Source organism: Apus apus, chromosome 6, assembly GCF_020740795.1.
Source record: "Apus apus isolate bApuApu2 chromosome 6, bApuApu2.pri.cur, whole genome shotgun sequence".
Lineage (NCBI taxonomy): Eukaryota > Metazoa > Chordata > Aves > Apodiformes > Apodidae > Apus > Apus apus.
The window spans coordinates 35621470-35643638 of NC_067287.1; the positions used below are offsets into that span (position 1 = coordinate 35621470).

General features: G+C 41.4%; 1 protein-coding gene across 2 annotated transcripts in view; it reads right to left on the reverse strand.

Moving 5' to 3' along the window:
- The window catches only part of ERBB4 (erb-b2 receptor tyrosine kinase 4), a 599354-nt gene that overhangs the window by 89759 nt on the left and 487426 nt on the right, over window positions 1–22169 (reverse strand). For both annotated transcript variants that reach the window (XM_051623560.1, XM_051623561.1), the window contains exons 19-20: window positions 21448–21546; window positions 3086–3271 (exon numbers count right to left, since the gene is read on the reverse strand). In XM_051623560.1, coding sequence (XP_051479520.1) covers window positions 3086–3271; window positions 21448–21546 — 285 coding nt within the window. The remainder of the gene's footprint in view (window positions 1–3085; window positions 3272–21447; window positions 21547–22169) is intronic.

A 22169-nucleotide genomic window follows, 5' to 3' on the forward strand; every position in this document is an offset into this window, starting at 1 on the left:
TTACTACTCCCCTGCTGCTAGCAGGCAACTAGCATGTTTATTCTACTTTTTGGGATAAGGGGATTACTTGTCTGGTGATCTCAAAGACTTTTCTTCCTATCAGTTCTGAAGCATTTTCCTGCATACGTCCCCTAACCCAAATTAACACTAGAGTCTGAGAGATAGCAAAGAAATAGGAATTCATGTATCCCATCACAATGCAATATAGAAAATTCTGTGCAGCACTGGCATTACCCATACCTTGTGCTGTGCACAGCCCCACATATCTCTGCCTCTATCCTCTCTTCACTGATAGCCTCTCCTATATAATAAATATGTATCTTCATGCATAGATGCAACCTGATGGGGAAGGTTTTTTAAACACACCTGTCATTCCAGATCTCCAAAGACAATAATAAAATAAAGAGTTAAAGGTACATTTTAATAATTTGGGGCGTCCTTCCACACTAGGATTGCACTATACTGGCATGGTACGCAAGTAGTCAGTACCTGTGGTCACCTCCACTTCAACAAGCCACCCTCTACTAAATACCACTGACATGCACACAAAAGCAGCAAACTGCAAGAACTTCTCAGATGCATACTGATTCTCTCCATGCCCAGTACTAGCCACTAATGTCAAAACAAGAGAAGGGGAAGAGACACATGAATAAACCAAGAAGAAAATAAACCAGATAGATGACAATGGCCCAGAGTTAACTGGTCAGCCTGATGTACCAAGTGCTGTGCTTTTCAAAGAAAACAGTCAGTCCCTTGCTGCTGTCTTCTTTGTGGGTAGCCAAGTGGATGAGCTTCAAGGCTTCAGTGTGAAGCCAAGGTAAAATTAACTTCAAGATGATTGTGATGCAAATGAAGATTAATTAAACTGAACTTCAATAAATGAACGAAACTTCACTAAGCTTCCCCTTGATAATAGGCCACCCTTTGTTACAAAGAAACACTTTCACTTTCTGACACTTCATCAGTTCATACTACATGTATGACCTCTTTTCTTTGCACTGCTTGGTTACCCACCATCTCACAACTCGGATATCTGTGTTACCTCATCTTCTCCTCCCACATCACACAGCAATCAAGAAAACCAGCAGGCAATGATGTTCGAAGTACTGTACCTAAATCCAACCCCCAGCTTATGCTGAAACCATTCACAGTGGAAATCAGTTTAGAACCTGCTTCATTTTGGTACCATGGGAAAACCAGCATCTGCTTTCCACAGACCCTTCCATGCATCTGTCAGCTCTGTAAGCCTCTACTGTCGATCAGGCTATTTGCTTCACTAAATCAGCTGCCCACAATTAAGTCCATAGCAAAGTAAGTACACCTATTAGTCCAATGAGTCGATGGCCATATGCATGCACAAAGTGAAAACGAAGGTGGATTGTCTTTTCACACATGCCACTGTGGAAATGTTTTGTAACAAATAATAACAGCCTCTTTCAATCAAGACTGGAGAACAGATGGGAAAGAGGTTGTGTTGAGAGAAAGGACGCAAATAGAAATATATATTCTCTCCCCCAGCTTCCCTGCTCTGGTAACAGCCTTAAAGAAACCCTTGCAAATCTCCAGATACAGGCAATCCCCATCAGTGTCTTCCAATATTCTATGTCACTCTGGCTACTTTATCACCACTGCACAGCAGAATCACAGACATTAACACACCTACAAAACACTGCAACATCAGAGTGTGGGTTTGAGATTCCCCTCACCCCTCGTCTGGATCAATCCCTTTACCCAGCATTACGGACATTTCACCTGTCGTCACATTCAGGGAAGTCTGACAACAGATCTGATCCTGTAAAGACAATAGTCCCTATTAGTGATGAACTTCAAACTCCCCTTCTCCTTGAAAAAAACCTCAGGGCTAGCTGAATTTCTCTGTTTTCTTACTTTTGTAAGAAAGCATTTTCTAATTAAGGTTTTTAAAACGTGAATATTTACTTGATGCCTGTTCTTTGGTCCAGCAAAACAATGGCTCAATTTCCAGGTTTCTCTCCAGCGCTAAAAGCTGAACATTGCAACTTAAATTAAGATTTTGTAATACATATTGTAGCCGATTTCCTTAAGGCTGCAGATTTAATTTAAGAGGGCAGTCCATGGCACATGTTTGTATATAACAAGCACTTTCACCAGAATAATCTAAAACTTTAAATAATTTCTAAATAAAATGTCGGTTCCTGACTTTCACTCATACTAACATCATTGTACATAATCCTGGTTGCAAGAGACTTTAAAATGGGTAACACACTGTCAACCTGCAACCTCAGATCTTGTTACTCCTTGCAGCTGATGATAATCAATAACTTGGTCTTAGTACAACACTGAAAAACTAAACATACCTAAAATGTAGGTAAAACATTGTGCGAACACTCAAACACATCGTTACATTAGGAATGCATTTATGACCTACACTCTGTTCCCTCTCAATGGCAGTGCAGCCTGTATCTGATGGATAATGGTTTCACTCTTGGTCCTTAAACCCCAGAGGAAGACAGAGAGCATTTCACCACGGCAAGCAAAGCAGGAGTCAGCCCTTGAGACTTCCCATTCTGCACAGAGGAGCAATACTACCCTCCAGCCTCAGCTGTTGTGATAGGTCTTAAACACAGCAAAACCACGGCGGTTCCCAAACCAGTGACATGAAGTGAATATTTATCTTCTTAGCAGACAATTGATGGCATTTCAGAACTAAACTGACAATGCATATTCAGAAAGGTTGAAAACTACAACCCGGTGAAATCACTATCGATGAAGAGTGAACAGCAGAAAAGGTTGGAAATCATTCTCTGGCCTCGTATGTCACACAAGGGGCTTCTCCCCCCATTTCCCGCCCCCATCCTCTCCAAAAGACCCCCCATTAACACCAAGTTAGAAAAACACTTTGGTATGCATATTACCATTCTCTAACAGTCTAAGCAGCTAAAATATAGTGTACTTCAAGAACTATCTAACCTTCTTGAAAACAAAACCATGCCTAGTAAAAAAAAAAAAAAGTCAAAAACCAAACCATTTTGTTGGTATCTTTTTTACATGGCATGTTTTTCAGTTAATTACGAGAATGACAATAAAAGAACAGTTAACAACATACCTTAGCTATCTGAACACACCAGTTTAGCAGAAGCTGGGAGCCGATATTATCCTTATGTTCATGAACATAATCCAACAGGCAGCCATGAGGCATCAGCTGAGTGACTAGTTGAATGGTTGGGCTTAAGCAGACACCCAGGAGTCTCACCAGGTGGGGGTGGTCCATGCTGGCCATGATCAGAGCTTCCTGTAACAAAATAAAGATTATCCAGTTACTCCAGTGTGCTTAAAGACGTTATGCATAGAAGATTTTTAGGCCTCATTTGGCAAGATATTTGATTAAGCTGTGCTAAAATGCCTTACTTGGATCAGAGATTTTATGTTTAGCATTTTACAGGCTTAAACACATAATATTTATATTTTGATTGAAGCTTTCCCAAAGTTCAACCTGTAAAGTATTAAAAATTAGGAGGTTTAGTATGGGCTTTTCAAACATGTCTGATCCTCATGTTTTACTGAAAGTCAGCAGGTTTGTTATGCTACCAACTCCACAACTGTTGTACAGCAATAGCCTAAACCAGTGGTGGAGACAGTTCAGCAGTAGCCCAGCTGCAGCAGCAGCCCTGCCTGACTCCTGATGGTGCAACAAGTAGACCACTACATAAAGCAGCAGTTTCGCAAATCTGAGCCTCTTAGCTAAGCTCCTAATTCTTCTGAAGTCCTCCACCAATATGTGTGAGTTTACTTTTTTTTTCCATGGATCAGCTTCCCACACAACAAACAGGAGATAATATTCCCTTCTTCCTCCTATACTTTATGTTTTCCAGATGATAAGTTGTCAGAGTTTTTCACTTAACTAGCTAGGTTGTCCAATACCAAGGACCAGAAGGACTTAATCTTGGCTACACTATTCAGCCCAAAAGTTAGCATCACTGACAAGTGGCAGCAAAGCTCCCTACAAAAAACCCTACGTATCTGTTCCTAGAGGTAATGCTGCTATTGCCAGCAACTGACATTCAAAAAAGGTAGGCAGACAGCTTTTCTCTTTCATTCATTAAGCTGAGTCCTCTATTTCAAGACCACTTCATCATGGCAATGGAATAACGAAGTGTGAGATAAAACTGTGGCTTTGTTAACCTATTTTGGTTCTCTTTTCTTTCTCCAAAACCTATATGACATCTTTCTGACAACTTAAAAGAACAACGGTGATATTCATGCCAAAGAAAGACAGAAAAAAAGGATGAGAAAAAGTTGGCATCAGAGGAACATAGCATGCGCCCCCTCCAACTAATTAAAGTTTCTTTTCCCTTCCCTATATTAAGAAAAAAAAAAAAACAAAACAAGTTCTGGCAAGTAGGCTGAGTTTGTATTAAAGGAAATTGCTCATCATAGTACAAAGAATATTTGAAACCAAATTGCAGAGTATTTGCATAATAGTTCTCGCTCTTTCTTTCCCTCTCTCTCTTTTTTTTTTTTTTTGAAAGGAAAAGATTAGCAAGACACTAATTGTAGGGTCCCCCAAAAAAAGAAAAGAGCAGATGGTGTCTATTGGGGGGAGTAACATCTTCCTTTTTTTTCCTAAAACGTATGTGAAGAAATAAAATAAATAAATTAATAAATAGGGGTATTTGATGGGATGATTGTAGGAGGAGCTCTGAGGAAGATTCCAATGCAAGAAATTACAAAAAGAATCTTAATTCAAGTCGTTTTGCTCACATTTCAATTACTATAGTTCTCATTCAACTGTATGCATGGGGTCTCCTTTAAACAATTTTAGCCTCTCTTCTGCTGTCACTAGAAAACGTCACCAAAGGCCATCAGGATAAATACCTGTTGACAGGTATAAATACCCAGTTTCAGAGTGCAAAATTACTCTGCCTCATTTTGTCTGTACCCCATTTATTCTTCTCCTGCAGATGCACTGGGGATAGTACTTGTTGCCCTCCCCCTCTCTGAGTAAAGGTAAGAGCTTCTCCAGGAACTTAGAGTGGGAGTACTTTTCTTTATAATGAGGACCGATGAGAACATCAATGATGCATTATTTTTGTTCACCAAGGGACCAGCTGGCAAGCTTTGAAGCATGTGCTCCACTAGTCTCCAGCTACTTGCCATTTACAAGTCTAGACAGAGTCCAAAGGAAAGACACTTCTGTACAATAATAAAAGCAAGCAGTGACATTCACCTCATTCCAATATTATAGGAAAGCACATATCCTTTCAGTAGTTTTGGGCAACGGTTCCAGAAAAAAATAAAAATGTTGTTAATAAAATATTACGGACTGCTCTGTAATGAATTGAGACACTCAACAGAGAGCAGGGAAACCTTCATTATAGATTTAAGTCTCTAATGGATACTAATTTAGAATGAATCTTGGTTTCACATAGTTATTCTCATTAGCAGAAGTATTGTTATTTCTATTGAACTAGCATCTACAGGAGAACTAAATTTGGGTTGCATCTATCTGGCATGGCATAAACACAAAGTGAAAGAGATTGCAATTGTTCTGCTAGAGCCTCATTAGACAAAACAGGCAAACAGCAACATTAAAACATTATAAGTTAGTAGCATTGTTTTAAATCTGTTCAGCAAATATAGAGTCCCCATTTTCAAATCTGTTTGGACACAAAAGACCCTACACCTACAATCTCCATGTCACTCAGGCACTCTGCAGCCTGGTTCCCAGTTACATTTTCTAAAGCACTTTATCAGGTAAGGCACCTAAACTCACAGAGCTGGCTGTCTGACACTGGCATCTTTCAGAACCAGCCTCTGCAGTTTCCCTTCCTTTTGGTAGCCTTATGTCTGCAGATCTTGTCACTGTACTCAACTGACACGTTTACACAAATTATTTTAAAATTGCCCCAATTCTAATTTAATGGAAAGGAAACAGAGGTGCAGAAAAGCACAACCTGCTATCCACAGACACGGAGGTCTACAGCTGAAGTGGGAACTGAGCCCTAAGATCACTTTATCTTTCAAAAAAAATTTTTGAAGGTTGAAATAAAAAAGGGGAGGAGGGGAGAGAAATTATTAGGATACAGTGCTTTATCTTTCGCCCATAAGTCAGAGTATGTAACATCATGTACTCATATTGGCATCTAAGAAATGGTGACAGTTTTGAGAGGCTCCTATGGGACATCAGACACCCTCCTCCATCTATCTGCAGGAGCAAGAAACATTATCACAAGAGTAATTCCCCAGCCAAACCAACTATCTTCCTGGAGTTTGTTTACGCTGCTGTCTGCTCAGGTATTAATTATCACAGCAATGCATGGCAACCACACACAGGACAGCTATAAGCCAGCTAGCTTAGACACAGGTAGCAGTTGCGGAGCTCAGCTTGCCCTCATCTAGTTGAACATGTCCCTGCTCATTGCAGGGGGAGGTCTAAATCACCTTTAAAGGTCCCTTCCAACACATACTATTCTATGATGCTATTATCATTCCTCTCTCCTGAGCCTTTTGAAAGTGGTTGAATTATTGCCCCATTAAGCTCAGCCCCTGCGATTTATACACTCAAGTCTACGTTAAACAATCACAGTCAATAAATTAATGTTATTTTCATGCTTTACACTGATCCATCTGTCATGTGCATTTAGTAACACACTAGCATAGCCAAGAAGGGTGACTTTGTAGGTCCCACTGAGGTGTCACCAGACCTTTGTCTCTAGTTTCTGTCAGCACAGCTATGTCAGTACAGGTCTGAGAAGGTGCAATTGCTAATCCACAGTGAGATGCCAGAAGAAGCCCTCAGAGCACCTGCCATCAGACTGCCAAAATATGCTTAGGCAGGTGGAGTTTATTTAAGGCACAGGAGTTGGCTGTCACTGTAATGCTCAGTTACATCCAGGCTAAAAACATTTGTCAACACAGATGATGCAGGGAACTAGCCACTCATTTCTCACAGGCCAATTAGGTCTGCTTTGTTCCCTAGATAGCCTTGGAAAACCCACTTAAAATTGTTTCCTGATCTACCCGTACTCTACAGTGGTGTTTGAAATGTTTTAGTATGACAGCTGTTTCTGAAAAATAACTCAAAATCAAACTAAAGCAGGATTTTCATTTCAGCCTCCTAAGGTCAGGAAGAAAAAACAATACTCAAGACTGTGAGAAGAAAGTTTCCACAGGCCTCCGAGTAACACCTACAACACATGATACTTAACTTCCCCCTTTCCTGCTTTGTTGTGTAATTGCTAACAATTACAACTGATAACCCAACACAAATATTAGCCAGCATGATGGTCCCTGAATAGCATGCTTCTGTTTCTCTGACCATTTAGTTTTAAGCCAGTGGACTCAGCAAGTTGGATGTGCCTCTAGGAGTAAAACAATGCCATATTTCTGCCCAAGATGGTCCAGGACACAACTCTCTTCCAGCACACACCCTTGTTAATTAGAACATCAGTTGAGTACATGGTCAATCATCCCTGGCCAGACTGTTCCTGAGATGCTAGGAATGACATACAGGCAACTCCTGTGACCCCTGTGGTCCTGGAATGGGGTAGAGCTGACAGTATGCCATCACCCTGCAAGTCCAAAACAATGCTCTAAAGGAAATCTGAACCTCTGAATCAGCCAAGAGACCTTCCCACAGCTGCTTACAGAGGATCTGAAACACGGTAACAGGTTGTGTCATTGAGAGTCCTGTACAGTGTGCGTGGTCCCGGCACCTTTTAATGCAATGCTCAATAACCTCATCTTGTTGTTGAGGAAGGACTTCACCTAACAAGAGAATTAGCATTTGAAGCAATATTTATTATGCCCTTATATCAGATTTAAGTATCTGGCTGAAGGGAAAAGATACTCTTTCCTGAGAAGTATCACGGAACTGCCCAATTCAGCAAGCACAATTTTACTGCTCCAGTCAAGCCAGATGAACACATGCATCTAATAAAGAGTTCAGTTAAGCAGGGACAAAGTGAAAAATCTCTGGTTTCCTAACCTTCTGCTTTCCTAACTGTTCTCACCATAAAATGCCTTCAACAAAGCAACGCTAAAGAAGCCAGAAAAGAACAATCCACCTGTTTTTCCTAATAACTGTCAAGTAAATAAATGCACTTAAAAGCTGACTTCATACAGTGCCGTGCATTTTTCTGAAAGCACAAGCTGTGCTCTGGTAACAGGAGACATACTACAGTGAATACACTGCTTTTTACATTAATTCCACAATGCTTCTAATGGCTAGGGCAAACACCTGTCTGGAATGCACGTCTGACCTGCTTCTGGGCAGACCCAATTACAGCCCGACAGCTTTTCAATGCCTTTTGTTTTTCTGCTAGGTTTTACAAATTTTTCAGGTTATAGCCAACTTAGCCTACACAGTCTGCAAGGGTACTTAACCTAAGAGATAGCACATCAAACTAACAACAGCCATGCCTGGGTTTAACATACAACGATGATACCCACTGTCATATTTCCCCTGTACTTCCTATGCAAGAAACTGTTTTCCAGTTCTTTAAAGCATTGCTACACTTTCATCCCCTGGGCTGCAATTTTTCACCGCTTAGGCAGATACTCTCGGGAAAGCTGGTGTTGAAACGTCTCAGCCATTTCTGAGAAGGAAAAGAGAGATGCAGCTATAGGGACCAACAAAGGACACCAGAGTCCCACAGCAGGACAGAAGCAGCATGAACTGCCACAGATGTTTTCCCAGGAACTGTTTTATAGTCATTAGGAGCAGACACATTTAACAGGGCACTTTCAAGCAAGTCTTATTTGGGGCTTGGCAACAGCTTCTAAAATGAATTGTACTGCTGCATAGTACAGTGAACAGAACTTTTTCTGCAAGGGCAGGTTCAAACCTGAGGTTCCTACCACAGGACTTTAACTTGGCTCATGTGAGTACAGCAGCATATCCCACATCTTCTGATGAAGCAGGTTTCTGGCACCTGAGAGATGGTGACAACACCTAGGTCATGTACAACAATTTCTCTCAACTTCTCACTAGAGGAATTGGACTCAGAAGCAAACAAGGAAAGGTATTTAAAAAATAAACTGGAAGTATAAAGCAAGACGAATACTTACAGTACGTACAGTTTCATCACTGGCTGCTGCACAGAAGTGTAACAGTGCACATTCAGGTCTAAATCCTACATTCACATGACCCAACACTTGTTTTCTGTGGAAACAGTGAGTTTGGCTTGCACAGTGTGATACAGTGAGAGCTGTAAATCAAGAGCCCATTATTAAGGAAGTCTGAAGTGCTGTTAGCTAGACTTTCGCACTAACCACCGTCTCCTTGAAATTGCCCCCATGCTTGTTTTACTATAGGAAGCCATGTTCAGCACATGAACAGACAAGATAACAGTATGAGTCCTTTTAATATGTGTTTTCTCAGCTCCTAAAACTAAAGAGACATCTGGCTTCAAATGGGTGGTTTTGGACATCATGCACTTGTAAGAGGTTTGAGTATCTTTTTAGTTCAGTTTCCAATGAGAAGCTTGACTAGAGCTCCCTTGGGTATAAAGCAAAATCACTGCACACTTAGACTGGACTACAAGTGTGCTACACCATTAAATGGTGAGACTGACTCCTTCCTTCAGAAAGGTCTGAAAGTCCAGCTGCCAGTTGCGCCACTATACCCAACAATTTTTAGGACAGAAACTAAGAGTGAAAAAACCCTCACAAAACAAAAGCCGCGTACTGTGGCCTATCATGCACAAGTGTGATGGAAACAGGGCATCAGGTAAGTACTGCTCACCTGGCTCTGACCAGACTAGTGCCCTTGGGGAAGCCAGCTTTGGGCTGGTGTCCCACCCTGCATCCAGGCAGCAGCTTGGTGAGCAGCAAGGTGTGGTGCAGCACTAGAGCAATGTGCACCCCAATGTCCAGGAACAGAGCTGCTCTCTGGCTGAGGCACTGCTAACCAGGTGCATGGCCTTTTCTGGAGGTGGCATGCGTCTTGAGGCAAGCTGCGTTTCTCTGACCAGGCACACCCGCTGAGACTGCTTTGCTTGTCACAGCACTGGCACACAGCAGAGAGGGTATGTAGTCTGACTGACACAACACTGCAGAGGCACAGCCTGCATTGTTCACACTGAATTCAAACGCATGCGACTGCCTCATGAGATTCAAATGCATGAGAGACACCGACTTTCCTCCACTTACTGAAACGAGCACAATTCAGGGAGTTGAAAGCTCACCCTCTAGAAGGTGATGCTCACAGAATGCTGGGTCAAATATTCCATGCCCACCTTAGGGAAGCAGTGGGTCCTATTCATGCAGGAATAAATACCTTCATCCAGTTCTAGAACCAAACCTGGCTTACTGTGTATTTTAGAGAAAATGAAAATAAAAGTAAAAAGCAGTACTGCGGTCCTTGGCCTACAAACACGGAGGACATGGGCAACCATGCTGACTCAAGCAGGGCTCAAGCGCCTCCAAGTCAAGCAGATGCTGAAGTGTTTGAAGGAGTAGGAGATACATTTTGTAGAACCCACATACCGTATGTTTCTTACTTCTCCCTGCTGACTCTGTACCAAAGTTAAGTCTCCAAATTCATCAGAGCCTGTGTTAGACAGCTGAGCAGGAATCTCAGGTCTAAAGGTACAGACCTCTAGTGCACAACAAGCTAAGTGAAGATTATCTGTCAAACATACAGTCAGGGGACAAGTCCCACCGGCCTTTCTGTGAACCTTGCCTGAAAACATTGATTCTAGTGATTACATTTTCAGTTTGCTTCTACCCATAAATGGCCAAGAGTTCAGGACCTCAGCAACCACAAACATTTCCAGTGACAGCAGTCAGAAGAAGTAACCGTGGGTTTCAGACCGGCCACCCCCCCTTGCAGATTGGGTGTAAGCAGTTGATAAGCATGCACATCTCTTTGTGAAGATAACGTATCATTTTGACAAATGTTTTCTCCTTACAGTTTGTGACATGCACCATTATTTCACAATAGTCTGTCAAAAGTGATTTGTTTCTTGCTATTTTGATGCAACTAGCAAAAATGCTCGAAGTTTTAAATGTACAGTCTAACAAAGCAATCATTTCAGCATTATTTGAACAGGAGGAAAAGCAGACCTTACCACTGACTGGTTTATAAATATTTTCAGCTATAGCTGCTGATTTTTTTCAGAAGGAGAGAGCTATTTCTTTGATTTTTGATTTAAGATGGGTGATGGCAAGGTCTCAAGAACAAGTGATAGAGGGGAAAAAAAAAATCTATCAAGTTCTGACTCCTTTCTGAAGTGACTTACAGCAGTGCTTTGAAATTTTCTGGTATCACTGAAAAGCTTGACTCTATAATCACACACTCAAAGCTCCTTCCTCCTACAGGATCAATTTAAAGGGACTGCATCACATTGAAACCTAATTTCATCAAGTGTGCCATCGACATTAAGAGCTGTTTTAATCTAAGACACATTCTGCCCATAACCCAGGTATTTCATCTCTCACAACTGAGAATTCAAATAGACCAGGCATCTCCATGTCTCCCTCATCTGCATTCAGTGGCGTTAAGCGCATCACGCTCAGGACTCAAGTACTGAAAATGGATGGTGATATTTAAACAAAAAAGGTTTCACTGGACTGCTTGCTTCACTGTTAGATTATTATTAACTTTTTTGACCAAGCTGGCACCAACAAACCACAAAACCATCGAAAGTTACCACAGACTTCCTGGGGTGTAGTGCTTTCCTCCTTTCAACATGACTCCGCCCTGCTATCTCCTCCTGAGTTTCCTCAGTTCTTTTTTCCACCCTTTTCATCTCTGCTTTCCTGATTTTACCCCCCTGTTGACCTGCTCATCTCTCAAAGGGAAAGCTAAAAGCCTCATCACGAAACGCTCGAGAGAAAACCACGGCCACCAGCAACACACCTCCCGTCTCACCTGCAGTGCGGGGCCGAGCTCCGCCCCGGGCTTCACCCGCCGCGGCAGAACCTCCACCTTGGCCACCTCCTTCTGCCTGGCCCTTATCCAGAGCCCACCCAGCTCCTGGGCACTCCTGGCAGGGCCGGTGCCGGGAGCAGGGGGGGCCGGCAGGGCTGTGGGGTCCCGGCGCCGCAGGAGGCTCCTGCCAAGGGGCTGAGCTGCCCCCAACCGGCCGGAACCGGCTCCAGCCGCCCCGGCGCGCGGCGGGGGGAGCGCTGGCCGCAGCGGGGCCGGGGAAGGGGAGGCCGGGAGGGGTTTGCCCGCCGACGTTTGGAGGTGGGGGGTTGGATTTTATACAACGCTTGTTTGTCCGTGCAGTTAAAAGCCTGATACTCTATGTCGAGCAGAACGCTGTGGGATACAGCTGCCGTCACGTAACTAAGAGGTCAGAACACCCAGTCTGCCCCTTCTGTTGGTAATAACACTATCTGCCTCGTGTAGCAGCATCCAGCTTCTTCAAAATGTGACTTAGGAGCAAGCACTAACCGAGACGTTTTAAAAGAACATTTGCAACACATCTTCAGTAGATAATTAGATGAGACAGCGTTGTCTGAAAGCAAACATCATACACTATCTCCTCTTCTAAGTAAACATTCCAAGTGAATTTAAAAACAGAACATAAAGCAAAACAAAAAATTAAAAAATAATTTGCTTAGAGGTTATGAGATCTGTGTTGCAATTAACAGAGTCCCACCTGTAGATGTGTGTAATAACAATAAACCCTCTACCCTTTATCTGTTGTGTCTATCTTGACTGAACACCTTTCAGGGCAGAGACAAGCTCACCATGTTTTCACAGCACAAAGGTTTTCTAATCTTAATCTGTCCAACAGATACTGTATTGTACAATGAGAAGCAGCACCAAAGTTAATATGGAAAATATTGCCCTGCAAAATCTTGTTTATTTTTTGGAACTAGAGTTTCAGCAGCCAAGGACCGAGCATTTCAAACCAACAATTACTGCTCCACGGACTGCCAGCCACATCATGACCTCAGCCCTCTCTTGCTTATCCTAGTTATTGCATGCAAGTCTGAAAGGTCTTGGCAGAATATTACAAAGATTATCAGCAAGCCAGTCATGTACCAGATTTCCCTGTCTCGTTTCTTCCATCCCAACTCTGTGACAAGCAGCGACAGGGACAGCTGAATATAATTGGTAAATAATATGTAGAATATTAATATGAACAGCTGTTGATCATAGGATTTATGTAAGTCTGTGACAGTTGCTGATGTATCATAGGTATCTGGATCAGCACAGAGATGTGGAATACACTTAATTTTTGAAGTGTTACTTGGAACAAAGCACCTAGGTAGAATTATTCCAAATTAGAGTTTCTTAAAAGACGTGAAGATGAAACATATTTCAACAGTGGTATTTCAAGTTCAGCTCCTGTGCTTCTGTACCCTGAAATGTTTATTCAAAATGGACACAGGGTGAACATTTGCATGTATAAAATGGTCTTGAATTTGTTTTCTTACTACAACACAAAACTCCTCCCTTAATTTTAACTTGACATGGCGCTTCAGCAGTATAAAACCAAGCATGACAAATATAATGCATTGTTCCTCCCGGGCCCTTTGCCCTTGTTCCTTTTCTGCACCGCTGCTGATCTGTGAGTTGCAGCGTGTGCTGGGGCTTGCACACAGCCCCACCAGCCTGCTTTCATCACAAATCTGCTACGTAATAGCCTGCCCATCTGGCACTGAACTAAATCACAGACAAGTGTACTTCAAAAATTATTAGCCAGCATGTACATACAGTTTTACAGCCAGCTCCTGTGACTTAAATATCAAGACATTTCTTCTTCGGTCTTTCCCTCCAACCTCATTAGATTCACCATTAACCTCGAACTAGACATGGCTTGTTTGAGATGCATTACAGTAAAGACTGTGGAAACAGTACCTCTTTTTTATTAACAGAGATCCCATAAAAACCTGCATTTTTTATCAGTGTGGCAACATTCTGGCATACACATTGCCCTTTAGGAACTTAAACGTTAACGTGTGCCTATTTTATATCGCTCATGTGAGCTGGAGGCACAAATAAAAAATGCAAAGCAATAGGAAATTTCTAAAATACAGGCTTTCATGTTTCTTTTAGTGGTAATTCGGTGCTACTTGCCCAGTTCTTGGTGCCAAAGTCTGCTTTAAAAAAGGCTACGTGTCAGCTTCTTGTCATTGCATTCCAAACATTATTCAATAATCTTCCTTTTTACCAAGTTTTGTCAGTTTTATTGCTGCACTTTGCATCTGAATGACAGAAAGACTGCAAAGAATTCCAGTGCCAGTCACTTTGCTGATCTTCAAGAAAGGCTGTTTCCCATGTGTGCATCATGATGTACGTGTGTGCAGTTACAAGTCTATCAGCTCCAGCCAACCACTCCAGGAAGATCTGTTCCTAACACAGGTAACATGTTCCCCTCTGCCTTAAATCACACCATCCACTGGTTGCTCAGATGAAAAGACTAGCACCTGAAAGCTCTGTCTTGCTGGGAAGTGATTCCTCAAAATTCATGGCCCTAAATTATCCAGGAGAAATTTTGACTGAAACATTCAGGATTGCACTCCCAAAAGCCCACATCCAGATACAAGGTTTGTAAGTCTTTGGAAGATATGAAACTGGAGGAGAGCAGTCTGGCTCAGATCCAGATTAAACATACAGTAAAGGGAGGTAACACACAGTGCAATGCCAAGAACTAGAGACTCATGGAACTCATCATGAAAATATAAATCCCAAGAGCTTCTGATTAAGTCTTCCACTTAAACTACTGTGTGCCACTTTTGATACCACTTCTCTGCCTTTTTTTTTTTTTTTATACTCCCATCCTTCGCCTATTCCGTTTCTAAACACTTTTACTAAAAAGCTTTCTCTGTGTCCTGATAAAACAATGGCAACCATGGGATCCTGAACTTCCTAACAGTAACATACACAGTTAAACAAACAAGTGACTACATGTTTCAGTAACCAGGCTCAAAAATATACTCCAAGACAACAAGTATAAACCATGCTGGTGTACCTCATACCTTTAAGAAGAAATCATAATACAGGACATCAGTTCAAAAAGTTTCCTTCACACACATACTATTTGCAGTCAAGACCACTTCTTGAATTTGATAAAAATTTGTAATAATTTCAACTAATCCATAGTTACATTTCCCAGTGAATAAAACTAAAACTCCTTCCTGGTCTTCTCACCAACCATGTATTTACCCAACCTTATGCAGGTTTTCCAGGTCATAATGCGATACAAATTTTAAATGATGATCTCTGCCATTGCTATAAATAAAAAGCCTCAGAATATACTTCCTAACTCATTTAGGAATAACTCGTTACATGAGTCACTCACTAAGGCATGTGATTCTCTCTCAAACCTCTGGCAGATTTCTTTGAAGGATGACTCCCTAGGTCAAGTCCTGGCCCTGCTGAATTTGCTGGCAAGTACACAGCTCCCATTGATTTCAACAGTAGCAGGCAAACTCTTTCCCTCACTGTATTTTCCAGTTAGAGTGTTATGCCAGCAGAACTGTTTCCAAACAGCCTGGCTCGTGTATCTGTGCTTGCACTTCAGCTTTTCTCTGTATATACTTTCTTCATCCAGCCACATGCTCTTCCATACAGAAAACGAACACACCCCTGCACATACACACACATCTTACCTTCGTATACTCTGGATAGAAAAATTACTGAAGAAAATATTTAAAGAGAGAATTATTGCTTAAGATGGAAAGAAGTGTGACCTTGCAAGAGTTAATCTTCAGATGACTAAAAGCAGTTAACCTTCAGTAGTGATCAATTCCCAGCTTCTGAAGGGACTGATCACTCTCAGGGCTTGTGCATGGTATGCAGAGTTCTCAAGGATGGCTTGATTTCTGGCATCTTTGGACAACTGGAAATTGTAATTGCAATCACTGTGAGCTTCTGTGCCTGAAACTGACAGGCAAACAGTTCCCTCTCCTAAGTGGCTATACTGACAGTGTTCCTAAGAGGGAGGAAGAGGGGAGACTGCACAAAAAGGAGTCTACAATCAGCTCAGTTAGGTCACCCCTTGCCCAGCAACTTAACATGATGGAGTGAAAACTTGTTTGAGGTGCAGGTAAAGCACACTGCCAGGCAGTGCACGACACTGCTGCTCGTCACCAGCTGTTCTTACAGACAACCCTTACAGAAGCTGGAAAGAGGATATTTACATAAATGACAGCAGATGAGGCTAAGGAAAAATTTACCACTGCTGCCATAAATAATTTAATTTGATCCAAAGCTGCCCTTTAAACTAAGATTCAAGATTAACTCAGTTGTATTTCCCAAGCTGCCATGCAGTCAGTTGAATGACTGTGGGGTGTCTGGAGGTACTATCCAAATAACGTTAGCAGTACTGTTTTTTCAGATCTTTGGAAGCATCTACATGGACTGTTGAAGATCTGGGTCAAACACTGGCTCGGTAGCCTGAGAGGTATAAAAGGAATTGAAAATAACACAAAAGACAGAGAAAAATATTTCTCCAGTCACCTCCATAGTCATATAAGGCAGGATCCTACAAGGAGACTCAGTGTAAATGATCTGTGTGATCGGAGAAACTGCACAACCCAGAGTGTGTCTGTAGGGAGCCCCAAGGACTCTATGAAAGTCACCACAGACAGAACACAAAAGCTTCAGCTTAGAACCTTCGTATGTCTAATGCCAATGGTGGAAACCGAAAAAAAGGAAGTCTTCTCTCACCTTCCCCACCTGACGACCCATCTGTACCTACAGGATTCTTTCCACAGTGGCAGCTAAACAAAGCTGAAGAAACAAAGAAAGCATCTCAATCTATCCAGATCTCTGGGGGTTTTCAGCTGAACAGAATATAAAATTCTCTTTTGCTAGTCAGCAACGTGAATCCCTGAACCAAAGATAATTTGGATATGTCTTGAGGACTTGTTTTTATTAAAAGACAGGTTTATAATTTAGGAAAAGCTGTTTCTTTTCTTTTTGCAGTACAAGACAACTGACTGCTTTATTAATTTAGTTAATTAGGCCAGACATAGATAAAAGATGTGGGTATCAGCCCCTCTATATGCAGCTTTGATTGCTGCATGCCTGGTGGAGGTCATTGTCACTGATTACCTTTACACTTTGCTTGACAAATGGTCTCCTGCACACTGAATGCTGCTCCTAGAGACAGCAGGGAGCTACAGTTAAGTCCAGGCAAGTCAAGAAGCCCCCTAGATCTTAATTATAAGACCATAAAAGAAACCAACTGCCTCTGAAGCTCTCTTACCAGGAAACAAATGAGAATGGGAAATTTATTTCCAACCATAAATTCCAAAACCTTCAGTTTAATTTTTCCCAAGTTAACTTTCTCACCTAGCTAAGCAGCCCTGCCTTCTATTATTAGCTCCTGGCCCACTATCAGCTGACCACCATCAGTCAAACTGTCTTCATCTCAATGAGCTCAGGGACTCCCAAGGAACTCTGTGTATGCCGACTTGTGCTTGCAGCCTCTAATTATTTTCTAACACATAATGGAGTATTTAAGTTCAGAGAGGATGGATTAAACTTGTAAGTGGATCAAAACCCTGGACAGAATCACAGCTCGCAGGATTACTTCCTGGAAACACCAAGCTTAGATGGCCAGAAAAGAAAGGCTCTCATCAATTGTCTGTTTCCCCATGGCAGTTTAGTTTAAAGATACTTCTTTTTTTATTTCCAAGACCATTTGCTATGCTTTCCAACTGCAACATGACTTTAGAATGTATTACACTGCAAGCCAAGCATCTGGTTTGATGTTAAACCATCAGATCAGGCCAACAGCTACTTCACTTATTAGACAATCATCACAGTCAAGTAATTTGAGGCTGAGGAGGGAAAATTGTTTTCACAACTGAAATTATAAGTCCCTGTTCTACTATCAAGTAGCCTCTTTGCTGTGTATTTGCCTTTTTTCCTCACAACAAGCCTCTCTTCCCTCCCTACAACTCAGGACCCTCATATACTCTGTTACCAGCCTTAGGGTGAGGAGCAGGATATCCTTCCCTCCCGACACCCTCTGCATCTGCTGGTGGCTCCTCTCCCAGACAGGCTTGCAGGCACCAGTAGCAAGAACACCTGCACTCTGAATTCAAATTCCAGCACCCTTTTGGGGATGATGAAGTGTGACCAGCCAAGGAGGGAGGAGAAACTACACCCCACAACTTAAGTACATAACCATTTCAACACCTGAGGGGAAATTCTTTAGACTGTGAAATTATTGCAGAGGTAACACATATTCAGAAGTTGGTGGTAAAAAGGTAAACCTACATTTTACAAAACAGTGGAAAGAACCTCTGCAGAGTGAAAACATATCTGTAAAAGTCCATATGTACATTCTGCTTCTGCCCTGGAGAATGCTGTATGGGTTACTCTATAGACTTCAGCTTGCACTTTTTTAACAGACACAGACAACTGCAGTGATAAAAGCTATATAAGAAATTAGTGAAGAGAGTAGAATAAAAAAAGCCAGCTGGGAATGAGTGGAGAAAGCCTGGTAAACAGACTCTGCTCCAACTCCCTGAAGAAAAATCCTGAATAGGGTTGTACTTTTTGATGATGGTCAATTCATCATCCCCGGAGGGGAGGAAGGAGGGAGGTGTTTGGCCATAGCAGGGGCTAAGATCACGCACGATCTCATTATAGTCATTACAGACCCATTAGTGGGTGTTCTAGGTGCTGAAATAAAAGTCCAGTAGCCAAGCTGTTGCTCTTTACTCTTAACATAACATTTAGCACAATTTCAGGAAGCTCACAGAGCACTTTCAGACTTGCATTCTGCCACCATCAGAAGTTTCATCCAGAACCTATGGACAAGGCAACTACCATATATACCAACTATTTCTGTAGACACTAAAGTATCCCAAATGCTGCTTTCTCTGTACACAAACTGCTGTTCACAAGAGGCTTTACATTTTCCAAAGCCTCTCTAGAAAGAATGAAAGTTGCAAGTTTTACTTGCAAGTACAAGGCTGTACACAATCAAGTAAGAAATAATTGCTGAGAAAAGCGCACAAATACTTGACAAATACATAAAAAAACCCAAAGGTCAAGGGGATGTCATGCAATGACAACTAACCTCATAATCAACATGTCAGACAGTTCTTCCAGGAAAAGTCAAGCCCCACCATGTTCATAATGGCACTTAGCCACCTATATACCTTTAAAAAATCTGATCCAACTGCTTGTAACCAAGAACTATTCAGAATCATCTTTTAACTGAAATCACAACTGATGCATTTTGCTTTCCTCATAAAATAACACCAGTAAACTGCACCAAACTTTATCAGGATAGTTATACTGATCAAAGCCTTTTTCTACCATAACTTTTAATTAAAGATATTTAAGTTATGTCCTCATAAAAACTTAACATTTTAAATAAACCTATGTCCTTTCTGGGAGAGAAAGGAGAAGTCACATTAAAACCATAAACTATGCCTAGGTCATTCTCATTTAAAATGACAATAAATGACTGGGTTAGGAGGTGAGGATGGCAGGAACATCTGTACAATTGCATGAACAATTATTACAAAAGAATGAAAGTAAATAATCATCTTCATCAATGCAGTACATCAAAGGATGTCACAGACCACTGCACAGGTATCAAATGCAGCACTGACACAAAACGTCTTATTTCTCCTTATTGTCAGTTATATCAACTAATCATGAAGTCAAATTCTTTTTTCTTATGATTTAAAGTAACCTTTAGGCTATTATTAACCTCTAGGACTAAAAATAATCTTCACTTCTCTCTCACCTTGTTACCACTGAAAAATGCATGAGAAATTGTTATTTCAAAGAGAAACCATTCCTAGTGTGGCTGTGCCTTTACACATAGTTAAAATCTCTCGAGTTTTCCCAAAACCTTGATAATTTCTGAGCCATTAATCAGATGTTAGGATGCAAACACTGGAGGGAAATGTGGTCCAGTGAATTACATCAGTTGATCAAGCTGAGCTATGAAACCTCAGACAAGTTACTTTGTCTTTTAACAAGGACCATATGTTTGTTTTTTTTTGTAGAGTACTTCAAGGTTAATAATTATCAAAGAAGGAGATATGAGTATTATTTCTCTCACAGATAAAGGGTTAGATCCTTAGCTGGTGCAAGTTGCTCAGTTCCACCAACTTGTTCCTCTGACAATTTCTTCATCTTGAGGCAGGAATCTACATCACTGCCCATCAGCATCAGACACAGAGCACAGGTTGCCTTCAGTGCCCTTGCACTCCCTGCACATTCACTTCCAAAGGTTGCTGAATACCAGCTCTCCTCTTTCTGGAGCTCTATCATTACCAATACTCTTGACCATTATTATTTTGCCCATTAAGCAAAAATCTAATGCTCTTTATCCCTGTAGTGCAATTCATTCCTTTAGAATAGGGCCAAAATGGCCTTTCTTAAAAATTATTATTTAATTTGTGCACAGTGATTACTGAATGTTACCAACGTAAATGTGCAGTGCTCTGTAAAAAGCACAGGAAATCCCTTCATCTCTCCTGCCTTCATTCGATTGCCTGAGAACTCACATGTGGTAATTTGTCTGAAATAGCTAAATCCATAACCATACATTTCTATTCATTCCTAGATGAAAGAACAGACTACATAATCGGAGTACATTCTCCTTGTGGTTTATGGACTCATTAATCCTAACCAAATTAAGCCTATACACTGAACAGATTTTCAAGACTTAAAAGTCCTATCTAATTTTCAAGTTAATAAGAGAGATTTACAAAAAAGTGCAAATTTCTACCATCTGTCAAAAAACTGTCACTACATAGGACATACACATTCAAAGTGTCAATGAGGTTTGATTTTGTCATGGAGCTAAACACTGGCTGCATAGTCTCTGTGAACACAGGACATTCCTGGAAATTATGATCTTGACCTCTTATTAACAATATTTCAGATTAGTAAAGCAAAAAGACTTTTTAAAATCCAGTGTGTTTCAATTTTCTTTCCCCTCCCTGTTAATGCTTTGCTGCAGCTGACAGGTTCCAGACTCTCAGGAACACTGAAGCAGAAAAAAGCTGAGGATAAATTTCTGTTCCTGTGAGTTCTGCACCAGCAGAGACTTGCATAGGTGGCAAGATGCTCCCCTGCAACTCCTTCTTACATGCACTAAACAGGGCAGAGCAATTGCCTCCCACAGACCTGCCCGGCTTTACAGCTCCAGAGAAACAGCACTGACCTGCCTGCAGCTGAGATATAACCTTGGTCGGTTTTAATTTTTTTTGGTTGGTTTTGTTCGTCCGTTTGAACATGGCTGCAATAGAGAATTCTACAGACGGGCATTAACACTGAGACAGCTTTTCAAAGACTAAAGGAAAAAGGTAAACACCCTATACACAAAATCTCAGCGGCTGAGTTTTTCCAGAGACGTATTGTAGTACTCGCTGAACATCAGCACAGTATCAGCCCTGTGTACAAGCCTCCTTCTCCTATTTAAATACAAGAGAATTGGCAGAAATTCTTCTTCACAGTCCTTGTGGACTGCAGAAAGACCCACCCTCCCCAAGACTCAGAGACACCAATCATCTCTTACTTACATCCATAAACTCCACATTGGCTTTTGGCCCAGTGGTCTCATTGAGGATCTTAATGGCCACAGGGATCTTTACAGTTTCACCCTCAGGGACCCAAATGCCCTAGAAAGGTTGGAAAAAAAAAAAAGTTACTAGGAAAATAATCATAGACACTTGATTCAGAGTTCCAGTTCTTTGTGATGCATTTTGTCACATGACACAACTCAGTTACAAACCTTGGAACAGAGAAGACACAAAGCTATAAAATAATTGAAATTCTGCAAAACTACGTCTTCAAACTAAACACTGAGATGGCTAAAATGTAAACTTTAGCTTTGAAGTCACAAACTGTCTCTCTCAGGCTCCTTTTCCATCTTTCTTGCTTATTGCTGTGTTCCTGGCAACCTCTATCGCTTTATAATTGCCAAAGTACATTCAAACTGATCATACAAAAATGTATTTCTGTGACCTAGTAGCTATAGTGACCTGCTCTGTACTTCCTCCATTTCCTCCCCAGTCTGAAGACAGATGCAGGATCTGTCCTTCTCCACTGCTCTGACCTACCTCCTCAATTTGGCAAGAGTGTGTTGCTCCCAAAGGATTGGGTGTCTGGTTTCACTTGTTCATTAAGCCTGACTCCATGAGATTTGGACATGACCAACAGATCTTAACAAAATCTTTAACTGAAGTACTTTTTCCCTTGTGGGTTCTGCTCTTACATCCTGGTATTCACATAACTAATCTTT